At 46.8% G+C, this 27,650-nt stretch overlaps 1 protein-coding gene across 3 annotated transcripts in view; it reads left to right on the top strand.

Annotated features, from left to right (window-relative positions):
* The window catches only part of SEPTIN11 (septin 11), a 59,675-nt gene that overhangs the window by 24,979 nt on the left and 7,046 nt on the right, over window positions 1–27,650 (top strand). For 2 of the 3 annotated variants that reach the window (XM_069776699.1, XM_069776611.1), the window contains exons 2-9: window positions 5,171–5,285; window positions 9,058–9,253; window positions 11,766–11,952; window positions 14,217–14,378; window positions 16,187–16,283; window positions 18,016–18,184; window positions 22,974–23,106; window positions 24,182–24,369. In XM_069776699.1, coding sequence (XP_069632800.1) covers window positions 5,171–5,285; window positions 9,058–9,253; window positions 11,766–11,952; window positions 14,217–14,378; window positions 16,187–16,283; window positions 18,016–18,184; window positions 22,974–23,106; window positions 24,182–24,369 — 1,247 coding nt within the window. Of the gene's footprint in view, window positions 1–5,170; window positions 5,286–9,057; window positions 9,254–11,765; window positions 11,953–14,216; window positions 14,379–16,186; window positions 16,284–18,015; window positions 18,185–22,973; window positions 23,107–24,181; window positions 24,370–26,698; window positions 26,762–27,650 lie in introns of all 3 variants that reach the window. The other variant, XM_069776520.1, reaches the window with a different exon arrangement.

The raw sequence follows: 27,650 nt of genomic DNA, 5'->3' as shown, positions 1-27,650 counted from the left end.
AGGAGAAGAGCAACTTTGCTTTATCTCAGACCAGCTACCAGACACCTTCTGAAGCGTAAGCGCATGGATTTGCTTTGTGCAGCCTCTGCAGAAGTGATGCATTTCTAATCATGGGACCCACCTTTATATCCACCTCCCCATCTGCACACAGGCGTACTGTTGCTGACTCCAGTGAGGAAAATAAGTTTCCCCTTATCCCCGTTAGCTCTGCCAAGCCACTGTGGCTTAGGAGGAATGAGCTGATTCTCTCCTTGCACGTGCCTCGTCAGCCAAATTGTTTTATAAAGCTTCACTGAATTACATCCAGGAAAACCCACTGTTTGCCACAGAGCATCCGCTCCAGTGTTGCTTGACCTATAAAACCTTTGCCACCAGGAGCTATGTATGAAGAAAACCAGATCTGAAGTAGACTTGACAGGGCTCTGAGATTGCAAACCCTTTCTTGTCTTTTGCAAGGCATTTCTTTCCCCTTAAAATTAAGAGCACTAGGACATGGGGTCCTGGCAATTAATCTTTTTATAGTGATGGTACGTAGCAGACGCTGGGCCTCTGGCAGCCTGTCTCTGCTTTACTTACCGCTTCCCTTACCCTGCTAGAGTTAAAACCAGCAGCTGCGATAACAGCATCTGAAAGACTGTTGTTGACCCAAGAAATATCAACTGTGGGATGCCTTGTAGGTCACTCTGGAAAGAAAAGTAAAGTGATCAGCATCTTTCTCAATAAACAAGCATTTATATGTTCATGTTATTCTGTAGTTTTTGTAGGGGTTAGCATACAGCTCTGGAGATTCAGAATTGCTTCCCGCTCATGCAGATGGTATGTGAAGAGGGAGGGAAGATTTGCCCTGTAATATGGTGTTCAGGAAAGGAGACGTGGCTGTGTCTTAGGGAAGAGTTTAAAAATAAAGACTGCTCTTGGGATGTCTTAAGTTCTCTGACATCTGAGAACCTCCAGACACCCAAGTCTCAGAGTGTATCTGGTGCAAATTGGCTGATCTCTATGGAAGTCGGTGGAGCTGCAGTTTTACCCGTGCTGATCTTGTCCATTGCTCCTGAAGCTGCAAGTGAGGAGAAGTGCTTGACAAACAGTTATTCTTTCAGCATGCCTGGAAGAGGTCAGTGCTTCCAGATACAGTGAGTTGTCTGTGTCTTAAGAAGGCATCTCTTAGGACTGTGTTACGATGAGTGACAGCTGAGGAGTTGTTTTAGTCCAGGAGTGTATTTAGGTGCAGTATTGGTGAAAGAGAGGACTTGGGCTGAACTCAAAGGCATGCTGAGCTTTGCTCATCTTCTGAGGGAAAATGAGGAATACCTTTGGGAAGAAGTCAGTGAGGCAGGGTGATGATATGCCTTTACACTTGGGGCGAAGTGCCTGGCAGCGCTGCTGCCTTCCTTTGGAAGAAGAGCCCCGTGGCAGGAGGAATAAATCAGTGTTGTAGCATTGCTCCCCTGGCTTGTTGGGTGCAAGCAGGGGTTCTGGGCTTGTCTCTGTGGGACAGGAGCCTTGGCCTATGTCAGCCTTTGAGCACTCTTTAGCTGCAGGCACCCAGTTCACAGTGGGATGACTCACTCGAGATCAAAACCCAGCCCACTGACTCTTTCCAGGAGCTTGTCACAACGATTCATAGCCGGAGCAATGTGGCCATCTGACTTAGCATCCCGTTGTTTTTAAAACAATTCTATTTTGCCAGACTGAATGCGTGAATCACTTGCCTGTTCTGCTAATTATACACTGAGCAATCATGCTTGTTCCTCTCCAGCAGAGGCTTCCTTTCAGTGTGGATAAAATCTGAGCTCGTGGGCTACTCTTGAGTTTGTAGCGATTTCAGTCCTCGCACCCTCCCCAGGCAGCCTGAGGGTGAAGACCGTAGCACTGTTGAGCTCATAAAGCCAGAACTGCCCCATCCAATGCAATCAGGCTAATCGGTAAAATTGCCCATCGTGGTTTTGCTGATCGACATTCTTGGCAGACCTGTGCCTTGGCTAAAGGGGCCACAGAGCCTCATGGGGGGTCCTGCAGCTTCCAGCCTGCTGTGGGGAGAGCAGAGAAAGGGGTCAGGGTTTTGTCCTTGTGTCAGCATCCCTGTAGTTACAGAGCAGGAGTAAGTTATCCCTTTGAAGAGGGTGAAAGCAAGAGCAGAGGCCTGGCTGCAGTGGTAAGAGGTTATGCAGTGTGCACAGCTCCCTTTAATCCTTCTTCTCAGAGGGGAGCAGCCTGTGTCTGCCCCAAAAAGGTGCTGGCTCTCCAAGTCCATCTACATGCACTGGAACTGGCTGTTATGTTGCACGATGCTTTCGTTTGTGTGTGGAGAGAGATATTTAGAAACTCTAGTCCCTTCGGTTCTCTTGCCTTGTTCAAAATGCATATCTGTGATACTTCTGCAGAAATGCACATATTTTCTGTATCCGCTCTACTCAATGACAAGTGCTGCAGTCTGGGGAATACTGAAGGAGGTGGAGACTTGGGTTTGCGTTTCATCTCTGCCCATGCCTTGGGCCTCTGAGCTTTTCATGAGTGTTTTTGTGTTTAGGGCAGATATCAGACTACACTTCTGCCTCACGTTATGCGGCACAGCTTGTGAAAAATACTTGGCATTGAAAAGTGTAGAGATAGTTTTTGTTTTTTCCACTGTTGATATTTGCCACTTACAGGAAAAAAAAGAAAGGGGAGATATGCAGCAAAAAATAACTGACACAGATGCAAGAGATGAGTCTAACTCCTGTTCCTGCTGAGTAACTGATGATGAGGCAGTACTTGCTTTCCCAAAATATATCAAGGAAAGAGATACTGGTGCTGTGCTGAGAGATGTTCAACACCCACCACTTTCTGTGAAGCCTGTGAGTCATGGGCACCTACTGCTTTCTGGGATTTGCTCCGAGCTCCCTTCACTTAATCATAAACACAAGCCCACTGGTGTTTTAAAAATACTAATGTTACAAATATTTCATTTAACCCATTCACGTCATGCATAAATCCCAGCGTATCCTTCTATTGCCTGGGGCTTTTCCCGGAAAGTCACTGTTGTGGGTAAATGAAGTGATGGTCTCTTCCATGGTGGTGGGGTTTTTTGGGGGTTATTTTGTGTTTTTTTTTTTTTACCCTGCTTGAGTGGAGGAGATAGCATCTCTTAACCACCTTAAGCTTCTGTGGTATGGTGCTGGTGATTAGCTATCCAGTATATGGAGGGATGGAGGTGAACAGTCTGGTGTATTGGCCTTAAGCCTTCAGACAAGCCTGGTTCAGATGTTAAGAGAAGGCTTAGGTACCTAGGACAGGTGTCAAGCTGCATGTACCAGCATGGCAAAAAGGAGTCTTTTGCCCCTTTGTGCCATATGGTGGTGGCACAGACTTAGACATTTTGACTTTGAGATGTTGCCTTTCTCAGAGAATTTCTGTATTTATTTTTTCTTTAAGTCTGACTGGGATTTTCATCAACACTCTGCCCGGATGTAACTTATTTTTTCCTGCAGTTGATGGCACGGCTGTGTGTTTTGAGGAGGGAAGTAGAGATGCTCAGCAATTGTGCAGAGAGTGGGAAGTCCTCCTCCGCTTTTGATTCTTATTTTAACAACTGAAGAGTGTCTTTTTCCATGTCTGGTCCAAAGCCCACTGATTTTGTGGAAAAGAAGCTGGTGCTTCTGGCATCTTTAAACCAGGCTGAGGCTGCCCACGACTGTGATATAGCTCAACAGTATGGTCTCGGTGGAGTGACTCTGCTGGAAATGTTTGGGTTTGGATAAAAGTTAGAATCTTAAGTTAAGGACAACAAACTTTCGGAGAAAAGCATCACTTGAAATAACAGCAGAGCTAGGTCTACCGAGTTGGTGGGGTTTTTTTGTTTGTTTGTTTATTTGATATTTTTTTTTCTTTATCTGTGCTCAGGATGTTAGCATAACTGCAATTTGCCGGGGAATAGATAACTGGGCTGGCTTCTTTTTCCAAGCCTCTCTGTGAATTACTGTACAGCTGTTGTGGATAAGTTCTAAATATAATCTTGGAGTTGTTTCAAACCTCCCTTCTGCGAGGTCTGTGCTGCCCCATTACCCTCCACAGAACGGCCTTGGGGTGTTTGATGTTACCAGCTCAGGCCCCCCAGCAGTGTGGAGGAGGAGAGCGGGTCACCAGGGGTGACTTGCACCTCTGGGGTGCCTGGCCTGGCTATTTTCCTGCTGAGGACGTGGAGGGGCAGCACGGTGGGCTTTGTAGGTCAGGCAGGAGACGCTGAGAACGGTGCCCTGCTTTCTCCCCTCATGTCAGATGAGGTTATTTGTAAAGCAAGGCATCTGCAGAGCAGCGCGCATGGTTTTTCCCTTCTGGTCAAGGCTTGTGAAAGCTGGAAAGAGGTTTAGCTGGCTTTAGAGGTGCTGTTGCCATCTAAGCTATGTCCTACCGTGGCCATGCCAAAGGGCTGCAGCGAAAGTGCAAGAGTGTTGCGTTTCCCTCGCACTGCTGGGAGAATAGAGCAAGTCTGAGAAAGCTCCTCCTTCCCTTTGGCAAACTGAGCCGAGGAGAGCACGAGCTTGCCCCTCTGCTTGCCTGCACAGGTTTCTCGCAGGAACAGATTTTGGAGTTGCAACTAGGACCGCATCACAGCCCGTGTCACTCTTTCACGTGCTCTTTGGGAGAGCTGGACTCACTGGGTGGCTTGGGGAAGCTCCTGCGCTGCTGGGGGGGTCTTGAAAGGAGAGGTTGGCTGGTTTCTGCCGTAGAGCTGTACAGTGGACACAGAGGAGGCAGACTCAGCTGCTTCAACTATTAAAGAAGAATTGGTCTGCTCACAGCTATGACCACATTTCACTGTGTGTTTTCCAGGTGTCTGCCCAAATAATTGTCGGGTAACCCTAGGGATATGTGATGCTGAGGCCTCAGAAACCATGTTTGGGTGTTGCAAATTGGTACAGAATCATGGTTTATTAGTGGCAGGCATGGAGAAACGGTCTGGTGGTGTTTGCATGCCTTGGGGTTGGGGATCTTTTAGCACCCGAGTCCCGCAGCGGAGAGCTGGATAGAAGTAAAAGGAAAGCACGTTTGGGAGGCAAACCTAAGACAGAAGGATCCTGTGTCCTGAAAACTCATGCGTCGTTACACAGTTCTAACAGGACCAGGTACAGCCTTCTTCCCTGACAGGGGACTGCAACCCTGTTAAATGCCTTTCTTCTTGGTCTTACAGAACGATGACCTTAGGAACTTGTCCCTCTCTGGCCACGTGGGCTTTGACAGCCTCCCTGATCAGCTGGTCAACAAGTCAACGTCACAGGGCTTCTGCTTCAACATCCTCTGTGTGGGTAAGTCATCCTGCACCACCGGGCGGTCAGCTCACGACAAGAGGTGCACATGTATCTGCAAATTAGCACCTTCTCCCTCCTGCAAAGGGTAAGATCTGAGCCAGTGGGGACCATAGTGGCAGGGAAGTGACAGTTTCTTCCCAGAGCTGCTGCAGGGTAAAATCTAGTATCCCTCTTTTCCCTTTCTCTACCCTGTCCCCTGCATCAAAACATGGAAATTTCTAGCTCTTGAAATCTAGCCTTTTGATCATCCTGTGGTTCTGCTTTCCCCAAGGGCTGCCCATAAGGAAACTGAGCTAACTTGGGAACCAAATGTATTTTTAAAAGAATGTTAGCTTAAATCTGCCTTTCTCTGGGTTGGGCGCACAGGCTGTTTCTCAATAAATTGCATTACTTCCCTTCCAGGCTTTGCCTGCCTGTCTCGCTATATTCTTAGTTTTTCCAGTTGGAAACGATGCCATTTTTAGTCTCCAAATGATGTACTTGAGAACAAAGCCTTGTCACCTGTTCCCTGCTGTATTTCATCTGGGTGCTGCAAGTTCGTTTTATAGCCTGAGTTACTGTGTTACTTTTCACAAATTGTTCAGAGGGTGAAATATGGGGAGGCAACTCCTCTTGGCTATAGAGAGATAGCTGCTGTCTTGGTACTCTGTGGATACTACGCAATTGGAAATCCATTGCTGGGTTCTAGGGAGCTGTGTCCCAAAATGGCTTTGACCTAGTTATTGGTGGACCTCTTCAAGATGCCCTCAGACTGTGGTTCTGTCAATTGATAAAAATGGTGGGGTTTACTCTTAATTTGTCAGAGCAGTCTACAAACATCATGTTTCCGTTCATTGTTCATGTAAGCCTGCAAGAAGGGAGTATTGTGCCTTCTAATTAGTTACATGAATTAGCTGGAAAAACCCCACAACCCTCTGACTGTAATTTTTCTACAGCAAGTTGAGAATTTCTGTCTGCAGTGCAGGCTGAGCTGTCTGAAAAGAAATCTGGCAAACAAACTAGACTCCTCTCTGTAGCTTTGCATGTCGGAGAACGAGATAAGAGAATAGTTGTGCTTCTGCACACTCAAGCTACCAACCATCACGTGACTCTCCTAGCAGCATGAAACCATTTAAAATTCAGCAGGAAACAGCCTGATTAGCAGGCAGCTCTTTGACCAAAATGGCATAAATTAATTGCCTTTTTCTCTTGCAGTAAATATTCATCTCTTAGCATGACTTGATATGTCTCCATTAACATAGCAATTTGGTCCAACTCTTTTCTCTTGTAAAATGTGCTCATCAACCACTTTTCACCCCAAATTAAGATTTCACACGAATTGCTGCAGTTGTCCGATGAATAGAAATCTCCCCCTTTAAAAAAAAACAACTTTTGAAATTGTGTTTTGAGAAGGGACACAATTAATGTTGGCATTGTAATGTGAGATTTATAATTGTGATGTGCATGGGTAAAATGCTGCAAAGCCCATCTAGCACAGTGTGCAGCAGCACTGCATTCACATCAGGAGCTCACTAAAATATGTAGTTTCAGAGACTAATAGTCTGTGCCATCAGTTCAGGACTGATCTTTTCATGTGGGTTGTGCTCTATGTGGGCCTAGATTTTGAACTATAATGTCATGTATACTTTCTGTCTTCCCCCTTTTTCATTTTTTTCATTCTTTTTTAAAAGCTTGCTTTATGTCCTGCAGCTTCCCAGCATAGGAATGCTGTGACAAGCATATCTCAGCTCGATCATTTTACTGGGCTGTAAGTAATCGCTTGCCTTCCCGAGCCTAGCATGAAAATGGTCAAAGTCAAAGCCAGCAAAACGAACTGTCGAGTATCGCAGAGCAACAGGCAGTTGCTGAGTAGTGGTATTTGTTTCTGTGGACACAAATACTATATGGTTTCCTGAGGTCTTCTAAGTGGAGGTTTTGCATGTTTTGAGAGAGATTTTCATGCTAGGAGCGCTGTGTACAGCCCAGAGAGATGCTTGAGGGCAATCCCAGGTGCATGCTCTCCTATCCCATCTGATATTTTGCATTGCTTTGCTATTATTCACTTCTACTTAAGATTTTGGGGGGTTTAAGAAGTTAGAATAGGACCCCCTCACAAGCCTGACCTGCAAATGCCAGAGCTGCACACTGCAGTCCAGGAGGTCTGTCCCAAATCCCAGCATCTCTTCGGTTGGAGCAACTTCGGGACATTACCTCAGCCCACCCTCTGCTCACAGCATGGGCAGCAGTAGCAGTTTGAGAGTGTAATTGCTAAGCAAACATTTTTGACTTAAAAATGGGATTTAGGCTAATGCTTTCATCCATGTTACTAATTGCACTGGGGATTAGTGAACCTGTAACAGTTTTCAAAGTTAGTGTTTAAGCAGTGTGCTATTTTAGATTTTTTTAAAAACTTTTAATGTATTTCTCTGTGTCAAATTTTCATTGCACAAGTTGCACTGTGGGTTTTTGTGATCCTCTAGGCAAAGGAACAGAACTGAGCTGGAAAAAAAAAAAGCAGCATAAAAACATGTGGAGAATCAGATACCTCCTTGGGAATCAAACTCGGAATTGAGAGAATTTACAACTTCTGTAAAGAAAGTTGTATCAGAACTGGGAGTTAGCCTATGCTATTAAACAGAGAGTTTAGTATTTCTCAACTAAGAATGGCTTCTTGCTGTCCTGAATACAGGTGTTGCTCGCAAGGTTGTGAGGTTGGGGCTGTTCGTGCCATCAAGCAGGAGAGAGCCTGCATCGCTGGTCAGGTCATACCAATGTAAAAACCACGGGCAATAGCTGAAGACTGCTGGAAGCAAATGCTTTCATGGGAAAGGAATGATTATTTGTCTCTCTTGCACTGCCAGTGTAGCGAGTCCAGTAACAGGGTTCTAGCAGCAGCAGCCATTTGTTGGTTCATCATGGAAGGAGTCCGTTCCCTTCTCCTAGGAGGGGAACTCACTTGGCAAATGTCTAAGTAACTATTCTTAAAACTGTCGTGGTTTTATTTTTAATTTTTTTTTCTTATTTGTTTTTCTCCCCCCCTTCCTTCCAGTTTAGTACCTTCTCTTCAGGGAGTCTCATGCGCCTCAGCCCGTCCTCTCCAATTCCTCCATTTCCCATGGGAAATGTTAACAGTAGTATTACTGGAAAAGACTGTGTGCCTCTCTGTATTTGTGAAATCAGCCCCTTTGCTTCCCCAAAATAATGAAAAATCCCTGAGGTCAGTGGTGCTTAGTATCTCTGGTGGTGCCCCTTTCAGTGTCCTTGCCTGTGATTGTGGTACACTGCCCTTGAAAACCCAGCCCACAGATTTCTCTTGCCATTCCCAGCCCAGCAGCCTAGCTCTTCACCTGCGGGTGACGACTTTTAGCTCTGAAGGCATTTGGCTTACCTTGGTGTCTGTCAGGATAGCAGCTTTTGCATAGCAGGGGCTCATTTTGGATTCACATCCCCAGCATGTGGTGCTTTGATCGGGTATGCCTGCAAGGCGTGCTGCAGAGACTCAGGCCGCGTGACCTGTGGAGGAAATTAGTTGGAGCCCAGCAGCAGAAACCAGAGCTGCTGTCACCTCCCAATATCCACAAAGTCCCTGGTTCAGTCCTGGGGGATTGGTAAAGGTGGGGACTGTCTCAAAAGACATCTGTTCCTGCAAGGATTATTTTGCTTAGCCGTGTGCACATAGCCTAATTCCACTGCTACCCAAGTGGAATAACTCCTTAGCTGGGCAAATGTACCTGAGAATGAGATGAGGAAAAGCAATCAGACCATACTAACGTTGCCTTTGTCTGCTCAGGCGAAACTGGCATCGGCAAGTCAACGTTGATGGACACTCTGTTCAATACCAAGTTTGAAAGTGAACCTGCGACGCACAATGAGCCTGGTGTGAGATTGAAAGCCAGGAGTTACGAGCTCCAGGAGAGCAATGTCCGTCTGAAGCTGACTATTGTTGACACAGTCGGATTTGGTGATCAAATTAACAAAGATGACAGGTAAATTTATTTCTGTGAGGAGGAGGAATCCTGGCCGTGGTGTGCTCTGAAATCAGAAGGGCCTGTCCCTGTGTGGGGAGTAGGTCCCTCGCTGTTCCTGGGGGTGTTTGCTGATCCAGGTGTGGCAGCTAGCATCACTTGCCCCATGAGATGGGTAGAAGTGATGAGAAACTGAGGTGAAGAACAAACAGATCAACTAGGCTACAGAACTGAAATGGTGTTTCCTGCCCTCCTTGTCTCTGTGAGGCTTACCTGAAGTCTCTGTTTGAGTTGAAACATGTAAATATTATAAAGCAGGAGTTCAAATTGTAACTTCAGATTGCATCTTTTAGGGAGCTGTAACTTAGATCATAGCTCCTGTTCACATTATCCTGCAATGTTCAAGTTGAAATGGATTTTACTTGAACATTGTACCTAGGTGCTGATTTTCATGTTGTGTGCATGAAGTAAATCGTCTGGGCAGCCTACACAATCCCGTGTCCCTCCATGCAGACTTTTGCTGTAGTGCGAAAACTAGTCATTCTGTGATCATGGCTGATTAATGGATTTCCTATATCTTAGAGCCATGCATTCCCTTGTCGGAGTAATCCCAGCTTCCTCTGGAGGGTTCTTTGCGATCCTCTTCTCTGCACCTTGCCAAGTGAGGGGCACGCTGCCTGTGTGCTGACCAAAAGCTATTAAGGCACTAGGTAGATAGACAGCGTAAGCTCCTTGAAAAAGCAAGCTTAACATCAAAACTTCCACCAAGATCCCTGTTAGCATGGAGATTGAGCGTGTTCTGCTTCTTGTTCCATAAGGAAAACTGTAGATTTTTAAAAAAAGATTTTACAATGCTTTATTTCTGTAACGCTTCCTTGCTGCTTGACCTGACACCAAAATGCAACTGTTGCCCTTGCTTTGGGTCTCCTGCTCCCAACTACCGCTACAGAGCCAAAACAGTGAGAGGCACCGTTGCTGGCTGGAGGGAGAGCTCTGCATGTCAGATGCTGCCATGTGCTCTCCAGCGAGAACAAAAGCCGCTCAGAGGAGGAGGGAGGAGCAGGTGCTCAGAGCGGGGATGCTCTGCAGCTCGTTACTGCCGGGTCACTTTGCATTAGCTTCATTTGGCAGACCAGAGGTGCCAGCAGTGCTGGTGGTGAAACCCCACCAACTTCCTTCTCGGGCAGTTGGAGAGAGGGACAGTCACAGGGCAGCAGGGTTTAGGGAGAGCTTTTGTCCTGCTGTGTTCTGACTCATATGGCTGCAGTGGGTGGTGATTTTCTCTATGCTCCTGCTTTGAGTCTTCACAGTCCTTTTTTCCTCTGCTTTTTTACGGTGCTTTCTCTAATATGATCTCCCAATGTAAGGCCTTACTGCTCTCTTTGCAACACGCCTCTGTCTGAGGTTTTGGGGATCTCATCGTCACCGGCAGAACTTCCAAAAGCAAAGAAACTGGAGCAGCAGTCATGTTACAAACCCACCTACTGAAATTCTTGATACCCTCTCTGCCTGCAAATTAACAAGCAGTGCTCAGTACTGTCTTAGGGGTCTCTGGTGTCGGCAGCCCTCACGCAGCACTGGTCTGTCTTTTGCTATAGCTCTGAGTGAATCAAGCAAGAGCCTGCTCTGCTTCACCAAGGGTTTTGAGCAACTGCTCAAACAGCTGCAATGGCATCTGGAGCAGAGGGGCCAGACCAGAGCTTTGCTGGCTGCTTGTCAGAAGGGTGTTTCTGGAGGACCTGAAAACTCCTGACAGCCTATTTCCTCTTCACAGCTGCTTTTGAGGGAGGACATTAACACTGCTGTGAATGCAGTGCTCAAGGCAGTGGCAGTGTTGGCTTGGTGCCTTGGTCTCGGTGCCCTCCTTAGAGAGCTTCCCTGGGCTGGAAGTCCTGAGGCTCTCCTTGATGGAGGGGAGGAACTGAAAAGTTTCCTTTCCAGAAGCACAATCAGTTAGTCAGATCAGGGCACGTTACACTGCACCAGTTATTTGTTCTCCAACAGAATGGTCCCCTCAAAGTACACGAACAGTGCAGTTGTCTCCTGAGCTTTGCTCACAGGCTTCAATTCCTGAAAAGTCCCTTTTACCCCCTTGTGAATTTCCTCTGCCTCTTTTAAGATCACAAACAATCTTTTGGACAAGCTAGGGTAGGTGGTGGTTTCACGTTTAAATTTTCTTCTACTGGATGCTTCTCGGTGACATTGGCAGAGCAGCAGCTCCAACTTTAATTGGAGAGGCTGTAAAATACATTCTTTTTTAGGGTAGCCGCCGTGTGTGATTGCCATGCACCTAAAGTCTAGGGTCTCTGCCACTTTATCTTGCTATTATGTCCATAATACTCTCCCTGTGCACCAAGTGGAAACACACGTTTGCTAGGGAGAGACTGTAGGTTGGGTGGGGAGGGTCGTAAGAGCAGCGCTTGTCCCATAATGTACAGAGCACCCATGAAGCTTCTTGAGTGTCGATCAGTAACCTGTGTTGTCCCAGTAGCGAATGCCCTGGTTTTCTCTGTGCCACATTTTCTCTCTGCAGCTACAAGCCTATAGTAGAATATATCGATGCGCAGTTTGAAGCCTACTTGCAAGAAGAACTGAAGATCAAACGATCCCTGTTCAATTACCATGACACCAGAATTCATGCCTGCCTATATTTCATTGCACCAACTGGACACTCACTGAAGTCCCTAGACTTGGTCACCATGAAGAAACTCGACAGTAAGGTACTTGCTGCTCATGTTATGACCCTCGTGTGGCCCTACTAGTGCTTTCATGATCTTGCCACAGGCTTAGTTAAACCTGCGCAGAAAAATACTGTCCGCTTTTAGCAGCGGGGAATTGCAGAGGTGCCGTGTGAAAACTTTACCTTGGGCTAGCTGTTAGAATGGGTTGTTATTCACTGATTCATATGCTGCAGAAATTTATTAAAAGTTTGGCCTCCTACCCTCTTCCAGTCCCATCTCGGGTTAGGAAACTTGGCCGCTTGCTCCACAGCTAGGCTGTGAAGTTAGCAATCTGAGAGCAGGAACCTGTATTTGTGAGGATGCATTAGGAGACTGATGTTCTTTTTGCTTTCCTGTGGGGTAACTCGGCCGAGTTCAGTGACAGGTTTGTTCACAACTGAAAGATCAGTTGGCTGTTGAAAAAGAGAGAAAGTGTGTTTTCCTTCTTAAATGCATAAATAAAAATGAGAGGTTGAAGTTCAACTCTGCTAGTTCTAGCACTCAAAAACATGGTTGATATCTGTATTTCACTTTGTCCAACAGATCAATTAGGTTCTTGTACAAAACCTGATTTTGTAAGTGTGTATAAGATGAGAAGCACATCTAAAACACTTCAGGTCATCTTACTAATCAATGAAAAACAAATCAAAATGCTGTGTCTGCATGCTCTGACTGCATCCAGCTAGACACAAACAGTGATTTGATCTTCTATGGCAAATGTAGTGTTGTTCTAACCATGATCTGATAAACAAGAACAATCTGAATAAATATGTTACTCGGCATGTGCTTTTTCAGTTATTCTCCTGACTAGCAAGAATGGGAGCCACGCTCAGTTTAAACCATGGTGTTTTACTAGACACTTGCAAGAAGATTTAATCTCTCTTCTTCTAGGGAAAATAACTGAGGTACAAATGTAAACCCTGAGTATTTAACCCTGAGCTCTCTCTGTGCTTCTTTACATCATGATTAAGCAATTTAAATCAGTCCACCTTGCACCTTTGGCTCACTGGATCCTGATTCTGCAGAAGATAAATGATGACAAGGGTTCTTTATTTCCTGGAGTGGCCTACTGGGTTTGATGCAGTGATGGAGAAGGATCCCTGCCCTATTCAACTTAAAATAGGGTTATGCAGATTTACCCAAAGTGAGCTAATTGGCATTTGTGTTCTATCTTTTGGTAAAGGGGGATTTAATAATTCCAGGCCATCCTCTGAATAGAATTAAGCAGTATAATATAAGAGGATTTTCAAGTACTGTAGTTAAAATCCCTTTATATAAGTCAATATCAACATCTTCTTCACTACAATTTCTGTCTGCTGTTGCAAGGAAAAGCAAATTCTGCAAGATCAAAAGCAGAAATTGTCCATCTGGAGCGAGTAGAAAGGGAAAGCAAGCAGGATTCCTCCTCCTAATGCATTCTTGCCCTCTCCCAGCAAAGCAGATGCTTGTGCGGTGCTCACTGTGCATCAGTCCGCTCAGCTACACTGGGGGTACAGCGCTGTCTCCCCTTGGCTCCTAGATGGTGTTGCTTTTTGCCATCCTCCTGCTGGTGTTGCAAACAGCCTGTCTAGGGAAGAGAGTCCGTAACTTATTTTTCATTTCTGCGTTAACTCCATCATGCGGTTCCTTTGGATGATTGTCTTAGAGCTGTTCTGGGACAAGTCAACCCTAGTCCTGCACTACAGTGGTGTATGGGAGCGTGTGAGGGCATGCAGGTGGAGGAATCGTGCCTGTGTTACTGCCAGCCTCCACCCTCTGTGTAGCGTGGCTGGATACGGACCATCTGCTTCCACTTCCAGTGGGTAACAGCAGCACTGCTGCCCACCCCGGTGTCCCTGATAACAACACCCGAGCAAACGCCCATGAGAGGCTGTTGTCTGAGCATGTCACTTGCAGTAATCCAGCCTGCTGCAGCGTGGAGGAGAAGTGCTTAGATGGTAATTTCCTTTTTTTGGAACAGCTTGTAATAATTTATGACAGCATTTCCTGTCCAGCCAATTTGGATGAGGAGGGGAATACGACAGGACAGGAAATAGCATGTTGCCAAATTGCACTTGACTTCTTTTTAAGGTCATCGTCGCTGCTGCCTGAAAATTCAAAGGCAGCGGTGCTGTCAGCAGCAGCCCCAGGGAAGGTCTTCTGCTGCGGGGGTGGTGGCTGGTGCCACTTATAGGGCTGTTGCTGCAGGATGCATGCTCTCCGTCCTCTCCCAGTGATGCAGGACGTACAGTCCTGTACGTGGAGGTGCTGTCTTTGTTTTGCAGGTGAACATCATCCCCATCATTGCCAAGGCTGACACCATTGCAAAAAATGAGTTGCACAAGTTCAAGAGTAAAATCATGAGCGAGCTGGTCAGCAATGGCGTCCAGATCTACCAGTTCCCGACGGATGAAGAGACAGTGGCTGAGATAAATGCCACGATGAGCGTATGTTGGTTTTTGGGGGGGGTTTGCTTCCCTTGGTTTGCGTGGGCCCATCCTTGATGGTAGGGCACGTTGTACCTTGTTTCTTTTGGCTTTAAAGCTGCAGTCTAAGCACAGATAGCAGGCTGGCCAAAAGGCTTTTTGAGCTGGAGGTACCTGTCACACATGGGCTGCCTGGCCTGATGAGCTTCATTGTCTGACAAATGATTCTCCTCTGAGCATTTTTTCATATCCTTCCCCTACTGCAGTATTCCCATCTCGGGAAAGGAAGAGGATGGGAGGCAGGGCCCTGACGCGGTCAGGGCAAAGGGCTGAGGTTTGGGTTTCCTGTCCCAAACGACCACTTGTCGCTTACTGGGGGGTGATTCACTTCTGCCTTTGTTTTGCTTTCCGGTGAGAGCGGGGGTGCTGTCAATGATGTTCCAGCTCTCCCAGCACGGCCAGTGGCCATCAGCAGCAAGGGCTCTGGCTTTTGCCTCCTTTCCCTTTCCTTTAGCAACAGGGGTGGGATTTGAGGGCAAACAGGGATAGGGTAGACCAAACGTTTTAGTGGGGTTTACAGAGGGAAACAACTGTTCCCCATGGGCCTGACTTGGAGCGCAAGGGGAAGAACCTGAGCTCAGGGTTTCTGGCAGGGACGTGCATCACGGCAGCGCTGACAGGGCCCTTGAGTGGCTTTAGCAGGGCATGTAACACCCAAGAGGATGTGCCAACGCCACAGCAAGTGCACTCAACAGCAAGTGCAAGGATGAGGTTGAGTTACCTGTGTTTTTACACGGAACAGAGGCATCAAGATTAAGCAATTTCCTTGCAACTTGAAGGCTTTTTTTTTTGAGTTTCCCTGCACAACTGCTTGTAGATGGGCAATTGTCGCATCCAGCTGGATATCAGACCCTCTCCAAACCTCTATATTGCGTCTTTTCCCTGTCTATGTTGTGTTCTCAGCAGGGAGAAGCTGGCACAGAGAAGGGACGTGGTTCTGCCAGTGTGCAGTGTGTGTTTTGCCTTCCTCTGGTGCAGCCCTGCTGCTGGGAAACTCCTTTGCCAGTTAATCGCATCTCCTCTGCCGCTTGGCTTCTTCCCCTCCCACCCAGCCTGTGACCACGGCTTGGCCGACATGGCATCCGCTCCCGGAGCTTGCCCAGCCCTTTTGGATGCTGTTGAGGCAGGGAGAGCACCACGGGGGTGGGCTGGTGGCAGAGGCCAGCTGCTTCCTGGCAGCAGCCACACTTCTGGGAGTACATCCCAGTTTGTCACCACCACACCCGTGGAGAGACTGGGACGTAGCAGAGCTCGGTGACTCAGATGCATCAGCCCAGGGCTGGGTCGACTCTGCTCTTCCCCTTGCTCACAGCTTTGCCCTGTTTAAGAGGAAGTATTAGCAGTTATTTCTAGCAGCAGAAAAACCCCCTGAATTGTTAGCCTACCTTCCTTGGGAGGATGTACTTCATTTTCTTTTTTATATTGTTTAACAGGTTTTTTGTTGTTGGGTTTTTTTTTCCCCTCAGTGTTAAAATTCAATTCCAGTTTGTAAGACTACTTCTGTGCTTAAGATAGTCATGCTTTGTCATTACAGGAAGCATAGGTACATCTCTTGTATTTTTAGGACTTCAGAATTTTGGACTTTAAGTCTGAGCATGTCTCTCATCCAGATTGTCCTGTTGCTCTTTCTAAAACACCAGATGAGTTGCAAAGGTATTTAAGCAACTAAAATCTAGCAGAGCTGGCACAGTAAACAGCTTGCTTCAGAAACAATCCCTGGCAAGGCAACAAAGGAAATCCCGAACCTCATTGTCCCTTTCCTTTTGTAGGTCCACCTTCCTTTTGCTGTAGTTGGCAGCACTGAAGAAGTGAAGATCGGCAATAAGATGGCAAAAGCCAGGCAGTACCCCTGGGGTGTTGTGCAGGGTATGTTACCTAGAGCACAAATAAGACTGTATCATCCTGTCTCTTTCTGATGACAGATGCATTGATCTCTGGATGGTCCTTATCAAACATGGAGGCGGTTTGGTGGTGGGGTGGTGACATCAGCCTAGCCATTGGTTTTGTGAGAGCAGTGTAAAGTTACTAGGAGATGTTAAGTAATGAGTTTGAAACATGAAAACTTAGCGTTTTCTGTTTCTTATGCTTTTCTGCCAGCAAAAAAGCGTGAGCAACGGGAAAGGTTTGGGTAGCTCAGTGGTTCAGGTTGGACCTTGCACAACGAGCCTGAATGCAAACACGTAGCTGGGGGATTTTCCAGGGACGTCAGCAGGTGCTCTGCCTTCTCAGCTTGAAGTGGGAGCGGAACTAATTCAACACTGACTGCTTGCTATGTCTTGTCCTGGTATCCTAAACTGTGGACATGCCGCTTAAGTATGCAACCCCGCATAAAGTTGCCCAAAAGCTCGTTTCTGTTGGAGAGCAGAGTTTGGCTAGGGCTGAGTTTGCAACCCAGGCTGTACCAAAGCTGCCAAAGATAGGGCTGGTCCTTGCTTTCCCAACCAGCGCTGAGAAGTACAGGGTTGAGACGGCGGTGGTCTGCTTGTGGCTTCAGCTGTGTATCCAGTTGGAGAATGGCCCAGCAAGCTGCAGGGGAACGTTTGCAGGGCAATTCTGCAAAACTCACTGAGTTTTTCTCAGTAATACAAGCTGATCCTGAAGCAGCTGAAGACAGTTAAGTCTGAAGTGTACACCAGAGGGTAATACTGGGAATAACTCACAGTTAGGAAAGAAGTTGATACCTTTGGGAAGTCTTGGACTTAACACATGTCCTGCTGGGTTCTTGCTGTTCCTGGGAGACTAGGACCAGATAATCTAAGATCTTTAATTGGGTACCAGAGAGGCTTTGAAGATCCAGCCCTGAAGATGTCTGAAGGGGAGCAGCTGGAGTGCTTCACTGTGCCCCCAGGGGCATGCTGCAGAGTTGTCTGCTAGCAGCAGAGATGCCTGCTTCTTGCTGTTGCATCCCAAAGAGAGAACTTCCACTCCTTGTCTGTAAGCATACCCAAACCGTTTGCTTGCACTGAAGCGTGCAGCCCTCTGGCCACAGGCCCTTCGCAGGCTGAACGGCTTGCTCACCCAGGGACTGACGATGGTACACCAGACCCTGCTCTGAGCAGAATTATTTATGGGAAGCCATATCACAGTCAGTGTGCTGCCTCCCTTCAGTGCCAGGAGCAGGGGTTTAGGACTCCTTCGTAAGATTAGCTGGCATGGAAATGGTACAGCATTCATGGTGGGGTCTTCTCATAACTTTCCCTTTCACCACTGCTACAGACTGAGACTTCGTTGCCTGCCTGGGCCCCTGTTGGTGACTTGGATTTGGAGCGGATTTGAGTGGGAATTGAAATCCTGTTTGCAAGTGGATCATCACCTTGCTGGTGCAGAAATGCACAGAGAAACAGGAGCTGTGTGACAGATGGGCAACACAGAGATCTTGCAAATCTAGTGAAAGGCCTTGAACTGGTGCCCGTGTGTTGGCGTGGGATTGTTTCACCCCCAGTTCAGCAAGGCATTTTGGTGCAGGCTGACTTGGGAGTTCTGCTTGTGTGCCTGAAGAACTCTCAGGCTTGCTAAACTGGGGCCCGGCTCCAGGGAAAGGGGGGACCTGGCTCCAGGGTTTTATGTTCTCTTTGTCGTTGGTCTGTCTTTTTATCAGTTGAAAATGAAAATCACTGTGACTTTGTGAAGCTGCGGGAGATGCTGATCCGAGTGAACATGGAGGACTTGAGAGAGCAGACGCACACCCGACACTATGAGCTGTACAGGCGCTGCAAACTTGAAGAGATGGGGTTCAAGGACACTGATCCGGACAGCAAGCCTTTCAGGTAGGAATGTGTAACTCAGGCCTTGTACAGCCAGAGAGATTGGAGGTTTTGGGGTGCCAGTGTTTGCAAGAACTAGGGAAGGAATAGCCACGGTCACTTACAGCAGCTGAGAATCTAAAGTGTGGCTGGGGAGGAAAACCTTGGGCAATGCAATCTTTCCATCAGGGCCTAGGATTTGTACCGGAGAAGCACAGGAAAAGTTTGGGTGGCTGAGAAAGCCAATTCTCACCCTAACATTTTGGAAATGTCTGCAACCCTGCAGCACGGCGATACAGGCTTTCTAGAGCGTACAAAATGTCACCAGGGTGCTTGAAGGTGATGTGTTTTGGGGGCAGAATATGACCGACATCAGATCAACATGGAAAGTTTAGGAGGAAGAAGCACATGGCCATGGATCTTATCTGCACCTTGTTGCTGAAGTTGTATCAGTTTTCTTTGCACCCTTCTCTGAGCATCCCTTGCTTTGCCACATCAAATATAAGCTGCTGGCCCTCACTCACAAGTGCGTGCCTTTCAGTCTATCTCCTACCTGCTATCTGTCAGCCAGTACTAAAAAGTGTCAAAAGGGTTGATTTCTAAATGCTCCTCCTGTCACTCAGGGTGGAGAGCAGTTCCTTGCTGGATTCTTCAGCTGGATTTTGCTGTCCACGTTTGAAACTGTCGATTGCTCTACGTGGCTGAGAGCCTGCTGTTAATGCAAAGCCTGCCGTGAGGATCACTACTGTTTGCTGGTGTGTTTTTGTCCTCAGCATCATAGAAGGGGGCATTTTTTTGTAAGATGTGGTGAGAGAGTTGGTGGTAGAATGCAGTCAGGGCTTGTAGGTGTGTCCGATTGGGCACAGTTAATATCAATTAACTGTTCACATTGTTGGCTTGTCATATTTTCAAGCTGGGAGAATCTCATTTTGGGGTTGGGAAGCTGATTCCCCCCCGTCTCCGCCCTTGCTCTTGCTTTCCTAAAAACCTATGAACTGTCTAGTCTTAAGTGAGGTTTATGCTCATCTTCTTACTGACAGTACTATGAGCTTCATGGAGACTTGGGTGAATCTGTTGAATAGCGAGTTTGTTAATCACTTCAGAAACTCCTCCTGGCACTTTTTGCCTGTGGAGAAGGGCAGGTTTTGAGATGTTTAGGTGATACATTAGTGCCCCTTCTCTCCACTGCAGATTCAACTGTGTTTTGCAGCCAGCTTGCTCTGCTGCAAGTCAGGGCCCCATACAATTGCTGGGCTTGAAAAGCGCAGCTGTGTCCATGCAGTGATGAAGGTGACTTGTGTTGAGGTATAGCTGGTTACCAAAGGGGAGATCCTGGGATAAATGTTCTTGTTGACCATCCTGGAGCTTTTCACAGCTGTTCCAAGGTGTGCTGTGAAGAGGGTGCTGTTGTCTGAGGTTTAAGATTTGGCTTTTTACTAAATACAGAGTTTATGCTGTCTGACAGCTTTATTGGTCTGAAGCCCAAGTCATTAGCCAGGGACAACAGCTGTGTGGGAATTTGGGAGGGAGTGTTTGTTTTCTCCTTTCATTTCCTGTTTCCCATTCCTCTCCAACTTTTCCCCAGTAATGGCACCCGCTGCCTTAGCAACATCCCACGCTCCTCTCTGCCCCAGGGGAAAGCAGTCAGAATCAAACACGCATCAGTGTGAGTTTACCCCCATAACGCACGTGCGTGTCAGGGATTGGCGTGCCAATCCCTGAGACGGCAGCCGTGCCGCTGGCTTGCGCAGATAACCATGGACATGGTTCATCTCTGATCCTCAACAGGGGAAAGCCAGGTGGGCTCCAGAGCAGAAGGCAAAGTGGGCGCCTGGTGTTTGTGTTTCTGGAAAACAGTGCTCCATGATGAGCTGAGCAAGGTCTGCGCTACACCGTGGAGTTTGCATCAGTTCAGGGTTTTATTTGTGACTTGCTGAGTTTATGCAGCTGCATTTCTTTTGCAGCATAGAAATTCTGCTGGAATCAGTTGAGCCCAGTTCTGTTACTAAGCCCCAGTGTGAGGCTTTATTGGATTTCCTTTCTGGAGAGCAATGGCTTAAGATGGGCTCAGCCCTTCCCTTTAAGGAATCTGAGGAATTTCCATTGCTTCCTGTACACGAGGCCTCTTTTGACCAAGCTATAAGTAGAAAGGAAATGAAAATGTACAGAATTTCTCCATCTGGTACGTGCTAGTTCAGAACAGTTTGCTCTGGGTGCCTCCTCCCTCCAATAAACAAACAAAACCCATGATCCCAAGCTGTTTGGCTGAGGCTGATGTATATCTGAAATGAGGAAAACAGTAGGTTTGGTGCTTTCTGTTCTTCCTTCTGAGACCAGGGATCAAAAGCATGCCTTTCTGCCGGGTCTGGGCCCTGGGAGCCACAGGGACCGCTGCTCTTCAGCTGGTTTGCATCAGTCAGGAGCAGGGAGCCTTTTGTAACTCTCAGGGTGAGCAGGGCAAAAGACCCCAGCGAACCGTTGGGGCTGCGTAGGTGCTTGGGTGAGGTGTGAAAAGGGGAGGCTGGCAATGGTTGAGACCCACCTTGCTGGCAGAAACCCTGCCGCTTGTCCAGGCTGCAGGAGGTGAGGAGGGAGCACCGGTGCCCCCGCAGGCATCTGCTCTGTGAAATGGGGTCCTCTGTTGCGCAGAGACCCTTCTGCGGTCCTGCGTCTGCTGTGGACTGGTTTCTCTGATGCTCTGGTTCATTTTCTCAAAATACTTTTTTTTAAAAGAATATTATTTGCAAGGACATCATTCAGTGGTGGTGTGTGTGTTGGGGAATGAAGGTACTCTTGTAATCTAGGTTCATATGTTTGTCTACTTAAAAAGCAAATTCCCTTGTCATCTTTGTCTGTGAGAAGCTGCAGGGATCCCAGTTGGTTTGGACTGTTATTCCTTAGGGCTGTAAGGTTTTTTTTTGGTTTTTTTTTCATATGCAGCCTGAGTTGCCGGGCCAGTTTCTCTGAGAACTTTGCTTCTCTGGAAGTTGGAGTCAGTTCAGTAGAGAATTAAGCATGCCAGATTTAGGTTAGTGGTAAGTTTTTAAGCTTGAAGCCAGGACTAGCATGAAACCTGGGACAATTTAAAAACAAGCCTCTGCCACCCTCGCTCCTGCCAGCTTTTTCCTGCTTGCCCATCACTCGGCATTGTGTCTCTGGAAACGAGCTTTGCAAGAAATGTTTGCAATACAGGATATGATTAGCAGCGTGCAGAGTTTTTTGTTTCGGTCCGTAAGGCTCTGCTGCTCCCTAGTATAGTGTGTCACTAATTGCAGATTCAATTTTTGCTCACTGAGCAGTGAAGGCTAATCTGCCCTCAGGGTTCTTCTAGACTCTAGCCAGGCCCTTCAGAAGGGTTTATGAATTTAAGCTTCAGTATCCACAGTCAGAGGATTAAATCCAAGACTGAATTATGGGGAGGTTTTGATTTGAGTCTCCTGATCTCTATCTGCTGTTCTTGATTGAGTTAAGAATCCAAAGATGCCTCTTGCTCTGTTCTCCCATGAAAAGATTTTTGTCGTTTTCAGAATCGGCATTTTTGCTTCCACGTATGGGAAGCTGGTGTGGTCAGCTGGCATCGTGCAATTCCTTCAGGAAGGCCAGTGCTGTGCAAGAGCAGTTCCGGGCATCCTGTCTGTGGAGTATTTCAGGAGGCAACTGAAGTGCCCATCAATTAGCAGTGTCAAACCAAAGTCTTGGGTTTATCTGTCAGGTTTTGTCCCCAGCTCAACACCCCACCAGACCCCACCCCCACCAAAACCCAAACAAAATCAACCAACAAAAAGCCACCAAAACCCCCGCCACGTGCCAGGAAAGGCATAAGCTTGGCTTTAATGCGATTAAGATGTTCCTCTAGTCCAGTGATTAATGTGCTCCTTAGGCGCATGGATGCAATGTATCAGTGTGGTATCAGTGGAGTTTTCCTTTAAAAAATGCTTTTTCAAAAAAGCCTTTTGGGGGAAATAGTTATCATTCCCACACTATCATTATGGCTGAAATATCCAAATCCATTTAAGGAATAAAATGAAGAGGAATTTGGCACCCAGAGTTCCTAAGAGGCTCTGAAAATCTCAGAGGTGCGTGGACAACATATTTTGTGTCCCAGATTTTTGCTGCGGTATCTCAGTGCTGGGGAAATAAAGGAATGCCAAGAAGTAGGGGGGGGAATAAAGGAATGAAGGGATCCAGTAACGTGGTTATTTAGAGGAGGAACGCTGCTGCTCGTTCGCAAAGGCTTAGCCTCCCGTAAGAGCTAAAGGAGAAAGAGAGGTCTCCCAAGGTGGCTCTGTCTAAATCAAGCCCCTGAACTGAATCCATTAGCAATGAGTAGTGAAAATTAGTTTTGCTCTGTGTCCGGGCCATGCTTACTGAACTACATAAAGCCAGATTTCACACTCTGATATGCCTGTGTCTGTTCCACAAATCTCACGCTTCAAATGAAGAGGTTCAGGACAAACAGTGGGCTAAGTGAGAAGGTGTGACTCAAACAGATGACAAGCCATGTGAGCATCAGGGATTGCTGTGGATGCTTACATAGTGGCTGTTTACTTTTGAGGACAGTCATCCTGCCTGCCAAGTGATTTATAGGATCCTGAATAGTGTGCTCGTTTTTTCCTTGCCAGTTTGTCTCCCACTGCTGCCACCTAGCAAGCTACGACTGGTTTCGGTGGAGGTGTTCACATCTCTGTTGTAGTCAGGGACCTCAGATTAAGTTTTGTGATGAGACAATGCGTGCAGTAGGATCACCAAAGGCCGGAAACTCACGACTGTGCTGGAAACACAGCTCTGACTGTTTTTTCTGTGTTTGTAACAGTCTTCAAGAGACTTATGAAGCAAAGAGGAACGAATTCCTGGGTGAACTCCAGAAGAAGGAGGATGAAATGAGGCAGATGTTCGTCATGCGAGTGAAGGAGAAGGAAGCAGAGTTGAAGGAAGCAGAGAAAGATGTGAGTATATTGTAACTCAGAGAACTGTGTGTGAGGGTTTAGGCTGGGGCTTTTCCAAGAGAGCCCTGAGAAGGTGAGCCATCCAGATTCTAACATCAAGCTTGCAAAGGTGCCTGCTGTGCATAAACAGTCTCAGGAAGCAGATGTGAACTCTGTTCCCAGTCTTGCCATGGACTTGTGGCATGACCCCGTTACAGAAGTCCTCTGCCGCTTTTCTGTGCCTGTAAAATGGAGCGGGAGTGTTCCCTGGTTTTGGGCAGCTGGAGGAGTATATATACCAAGGAGCGAGTGGAAGATGCTGCAGTGTGACCATAACAGCAGCTGCAGCTACATACCCCCCAGAAGTGCCAGCCTTGCTGTGCCGTGGGAGCCCTCTCTCCTCTCTCGCGTCATCAGTCCCACCCAAAGGAGAGAATGTGTTTGCTACTGAAAGTCATGTCGATTTGCAGTGGATCCTCGGCTATGGTATGGCAAGCGCTGCCCTTCAGCAGTCGCGCCTTTCTGGAGACTTTCAGTAAGTAGATAAGGACTTCCCAGAGGGCAGTAAGTCCCACTCAGCATAGTTGTAGAGGGACGTGACAGAGCTGCCCTACCGTGATTTCCTCGGTACATGTAGATCAGCGCTGATTACTGCGGGACAGAGAAAACATAGATGTCTTGCTAGGGGAGGGAGCCGTTTCTTGGGCCTCACGGAGGAGCCTGTACTTCTACAGAGGTACAGAGAAGAGCCCCAGACAAGTGTGTTGCCCTGAATGGCCACGTTTTATTGCTTTGCATGAGCATGAGAGAGTCCCCTAGGTACAAAGCAATGAGGGATGGAACATGGGGTTTTGGAAGTATCCAGAGACCTGTCATACTCCTACAGCAACTAAAATTCCTGCCATCTGTGTGTGCAAGTGTGTGCTAATTGCAGGGCTTTCCTCACCAAGTCAGCCACTCTTGGGACAGACCAGTGACTTGTTATTAATGCAGTGAGGCCTCAGTGCCAGCGGAACTGCTTCAGGCATCATTACCAGTAATCGGGGTGGAACGTTCTTCTCTTCCTGTCCAATTCTCATTGTCTCTGTCCCGGCAGCTTCACGAAAAGTTTGACCATCTAAAGAGGACTCACCAAGAAGAGAAGAAAAAAGTGGAAGACAAAAAGAAGGAACTTGAGGAAGAGCTGAACAACTTTCAAAAGAAGAAGGCAGCAGCTCAGCTATTACAGTCACAGGCTCAGCAGGCAGGTTCTCAACAAACCAAGAAAGACAAGGACAAAAAAAAGTAAGCGGATGTCTGCCACATCCTTTGTAGGGTTTGTTACAGTTTGGGAGGTTGTTTTTTCTTTCTTGCTGCATGTCTGTATTTGCTTTTCCCCATTACCAGACTGGAAACTGGGCTTTTATCAGCCTGATCAAATAAAATATTTTTTTTCTAAAGGGTGGGCCAGGGACATGATCTTAATTTTTCTCTAGAATAGCACCTTCAAATTTTACGTCGAAGTCTAACTGGTATGGGAGAGCAATCAGATGGTGGAGGTTTGACCTATGATCTGTCCAGCACCTTCTGGAACAGCTCTGGGGTGTTCTGGACTCAGATTTATCTGCCTGAGCCAAAATTATTAAGGGGGTCTCTACCCGACCTTTCTTTCACTCAAGAGTAATCTCCAGTTCCCATTCATTAGGGTTATAGTTGTAAGTAGAGGTAGATTAGAAACCAAAACCACCATGTTATTTTTACATGGGAAATGCTAGTGCCAAAAGTACATACTTGGAAGCTTGCTTTAAGGACAAGAAATTTTGGTGTGGTGGTGGGTTTTTTTTGTTGTTGTTGGGGGTTTTTTTGTTGATTTTTGTTGTTGTTTTTTTTTTTTTAAACCAAACTACTACGGTACCATAACTGCAGGTAAATGGCATTTGTGGTTGTATCGAGTTGACATAATAAGCTAAGAAACCCATACGTTTTAGTAAAGATGATGGCACTGTTTTCTACTATTTTATATTTGTATGCCAGGAGTATAAATCTATATTCTCCAGTACTCTTGCGATTCCAGCAACTTAGTAGGCACCAAGTGTATCTGTGGACGGAGTCTGTCCTATGGTCAGTATTTGGAGGCGGGTTTTTCGGATGTGCTCAGTTTGGACCTAACTCTGCTTCCATTGAAACTGGAGGAACATTGCTATTGACTTGGGCTCAGAGTTAAGTCACTGCAGAGCTCCGCTGAAAAACTTGAGCTCTAGACGGATCCAAATTGACATAACCTCCTTGCAGCCTGTACTTGGAGATGGCTGTTTAGCTTGCTATTAGCACAAGAGACCCCTATTTATTACATGATACTGGCTACTTCACCGTGCTTTAAAAACCCGAACACAAGGTCCACTTAGATGCGGTATGTACAGAGAAGCCAGACGAACCTCGCAGAGGTGAAGCAGACCGCGCATGGCTTGTTTGTATAGCGCAGCAAGACAGGTTACTGTAACAGAGGCTGCTTTGAGGCCTCCTGTCGTAATTTCCATTTGCTTTTTCTGTACCTAGTAAGGGGATGCTTATGCAAGTCATTTCTGGGTCATCTGTGACAACAGTGCTAGTTGATGACTACAATCGGGAAAGTTGTAAAAGCGGTAATGCAGCAAATCTCAGTGAAAAAACACTTCTTCAACCCACACACAAAAATGACAGTTCCACGCTTCTCTTAATAGCCAATAGTGAAGGGGTGCATTCCTTAATAGACTCTGGCAGAGTAACCTGCTCGATTAACACTAAGCTGTTGCTGTTGAAAAAACCAAAATGCTAGTAGGCCTGTGGTATAGGCACTTCTGTCTCCCTTGCTAACCCGTGAACTTAAGACAGGTCTGAGCTGTCTTACAGCGTGAACCGATGAGATCCTGTTGTGTTGCATATATACTAGTATATTTTTATACTTTGGGAAGTTACGCTGATGCTCACTGCATGTCCCCTGTCTCTACTGCTGGTTCGGTGCCCATCATTTGTTGCTTCTGCCCCTGGCTTCCCCGGGGAAGGGCCTAGGGCTAGTTCCCCAGCTGATGTAAATTGATGTAGCTCCTATGGAGCCATGCTGCTTCATGCTAACTGAGAACCTGGCCTTCGGCACCCGCTGAAATACATAGAGTGCTTGTGCGCTGCATGCTCTGCTTGGGTAAAGAAATTATTACAGACTGATCAGTGTCACGCTGAACTGTGGAAGCAGTAAGTGTCGGCAGCTAATGCCCAAGCATGCTGAAATACTGCTCTGCGACGATGCCTGTAAATAGGATAGGCTGAAACACCGATCTTCTCTCACATGAGAATTCAGACACGGTGACCTGTTTGCTAAAAAGAATAGAAAATTTTGAAGACCTTTTTCTTATCTCTTAAACAGAGTTGGTAGCTTAATATTTTTAGGAACTCTGCAGTCAGTTTTTTTTACCACTTAGATCTGAGACCAGTGCAGTATATAATGGTCTGGGGAGTTTTGTAACTTTTGGTAGTCAGTGTTAGCTACTATTTGCTTCTGTGAAGTTGGCTGGCACATGCACAATGTTGTGGGTGTGATACATGGATGTTTCCAGCGACCATGACCAACACAGTTTTTGCTTTGCTGATGCATTCACAGAAATCCAGTCATGAGGAACATGCACGTGTTTTAGTGTGTCCTTTCAGTGTCGCTCCACACCAGGTGCTGTAACTGCTTCAATTGTTCTTTAGCGTCTGAATTACTAACAGAGGCTTTAAAGGGAAATGCTGATGCTTCTGCCTTGTAGCACACCTTGGTTTTTCTAAAGGCTTTAAAATTCCTCCTTGCACTCTAATGAAAAGCTGCAGTTTATTTAGGTAAGGCTTTCGACCTTTCTCTGTGCTGATCTGGATCGTGGTAGTTCTTGTGCAGTTGCCAGGGGAAATCCTTGCCATGCACGATCTTTGTAGCCTCCCCAGAAAGTAATTCATGGGAATGCTTTTTTCTCAAAGTGGGATCAGATTTCTCCAACTTGGACAACAGAGACTTTCCGCTGTGCTGTGCAAGCTGGAGGAAAGGCTCAGGGTGAAATCTGCTGCTGGCCTAACTCCATGAGGGAGAACTTGGCCCCCTCGATTTCCAGACTATTCCTGTAGGAACAACTTGTCTTTTTATACCTTTTTTTTCGTAATACATCTCTCAGATTCCTGTAGCTTATGCTTTTTTTATCTAAAATTGTTGGAGCTCTGGCCTGATGACAGGAGTGTGCCATCTTCAGGACAGCACATCTGTGTACCTCAGACACACATGTGACTGTAGAACAGACACGTACTCAAGTACTTTACTAAATGTGGGGCTGAGGATACTTATCAAGCCCCTGCCATAATTTTGGGATGGGACTGTGCTTCAAACCTGAACAATCTGGAGATGGTTCCTGGCAATGGACTTGGCAAAACCAAATAGGAGCAGCAGATAAGCCTTCTGGTGCTTGCCTGTTGTTTGGTAGATGGCCACATGCATGCCTCAACATGTGCCGTTGTGTTACTTGCTCATCCTCAACCCCCCCAGGAGCCGGGACCATCTGTTTGGGCTCTCTTTCTTTCAAGCTACT

The sequence above is a fragment of the Haliaeetus albicilla genome, chromosome 1 (genome assembly GCF_947461875.1).
Source record: "Haliaeetus albicilla chromosome 1, bHalAlb1.1, whole genome shotgun sequence".
Taxonomy (NCBI): domain Eukaryota; kingdom Metazoa; phylum Chordata; class Aves; order Accipitriformes; family Accipitridae; genus Haliaeetus; species Haliaeetus albicilla.
The sequence above is the reverse complement of the archived record's forward strand: the minus strand, read 5'-3'. Positions and strand labels throughout refer to the sequence as shown.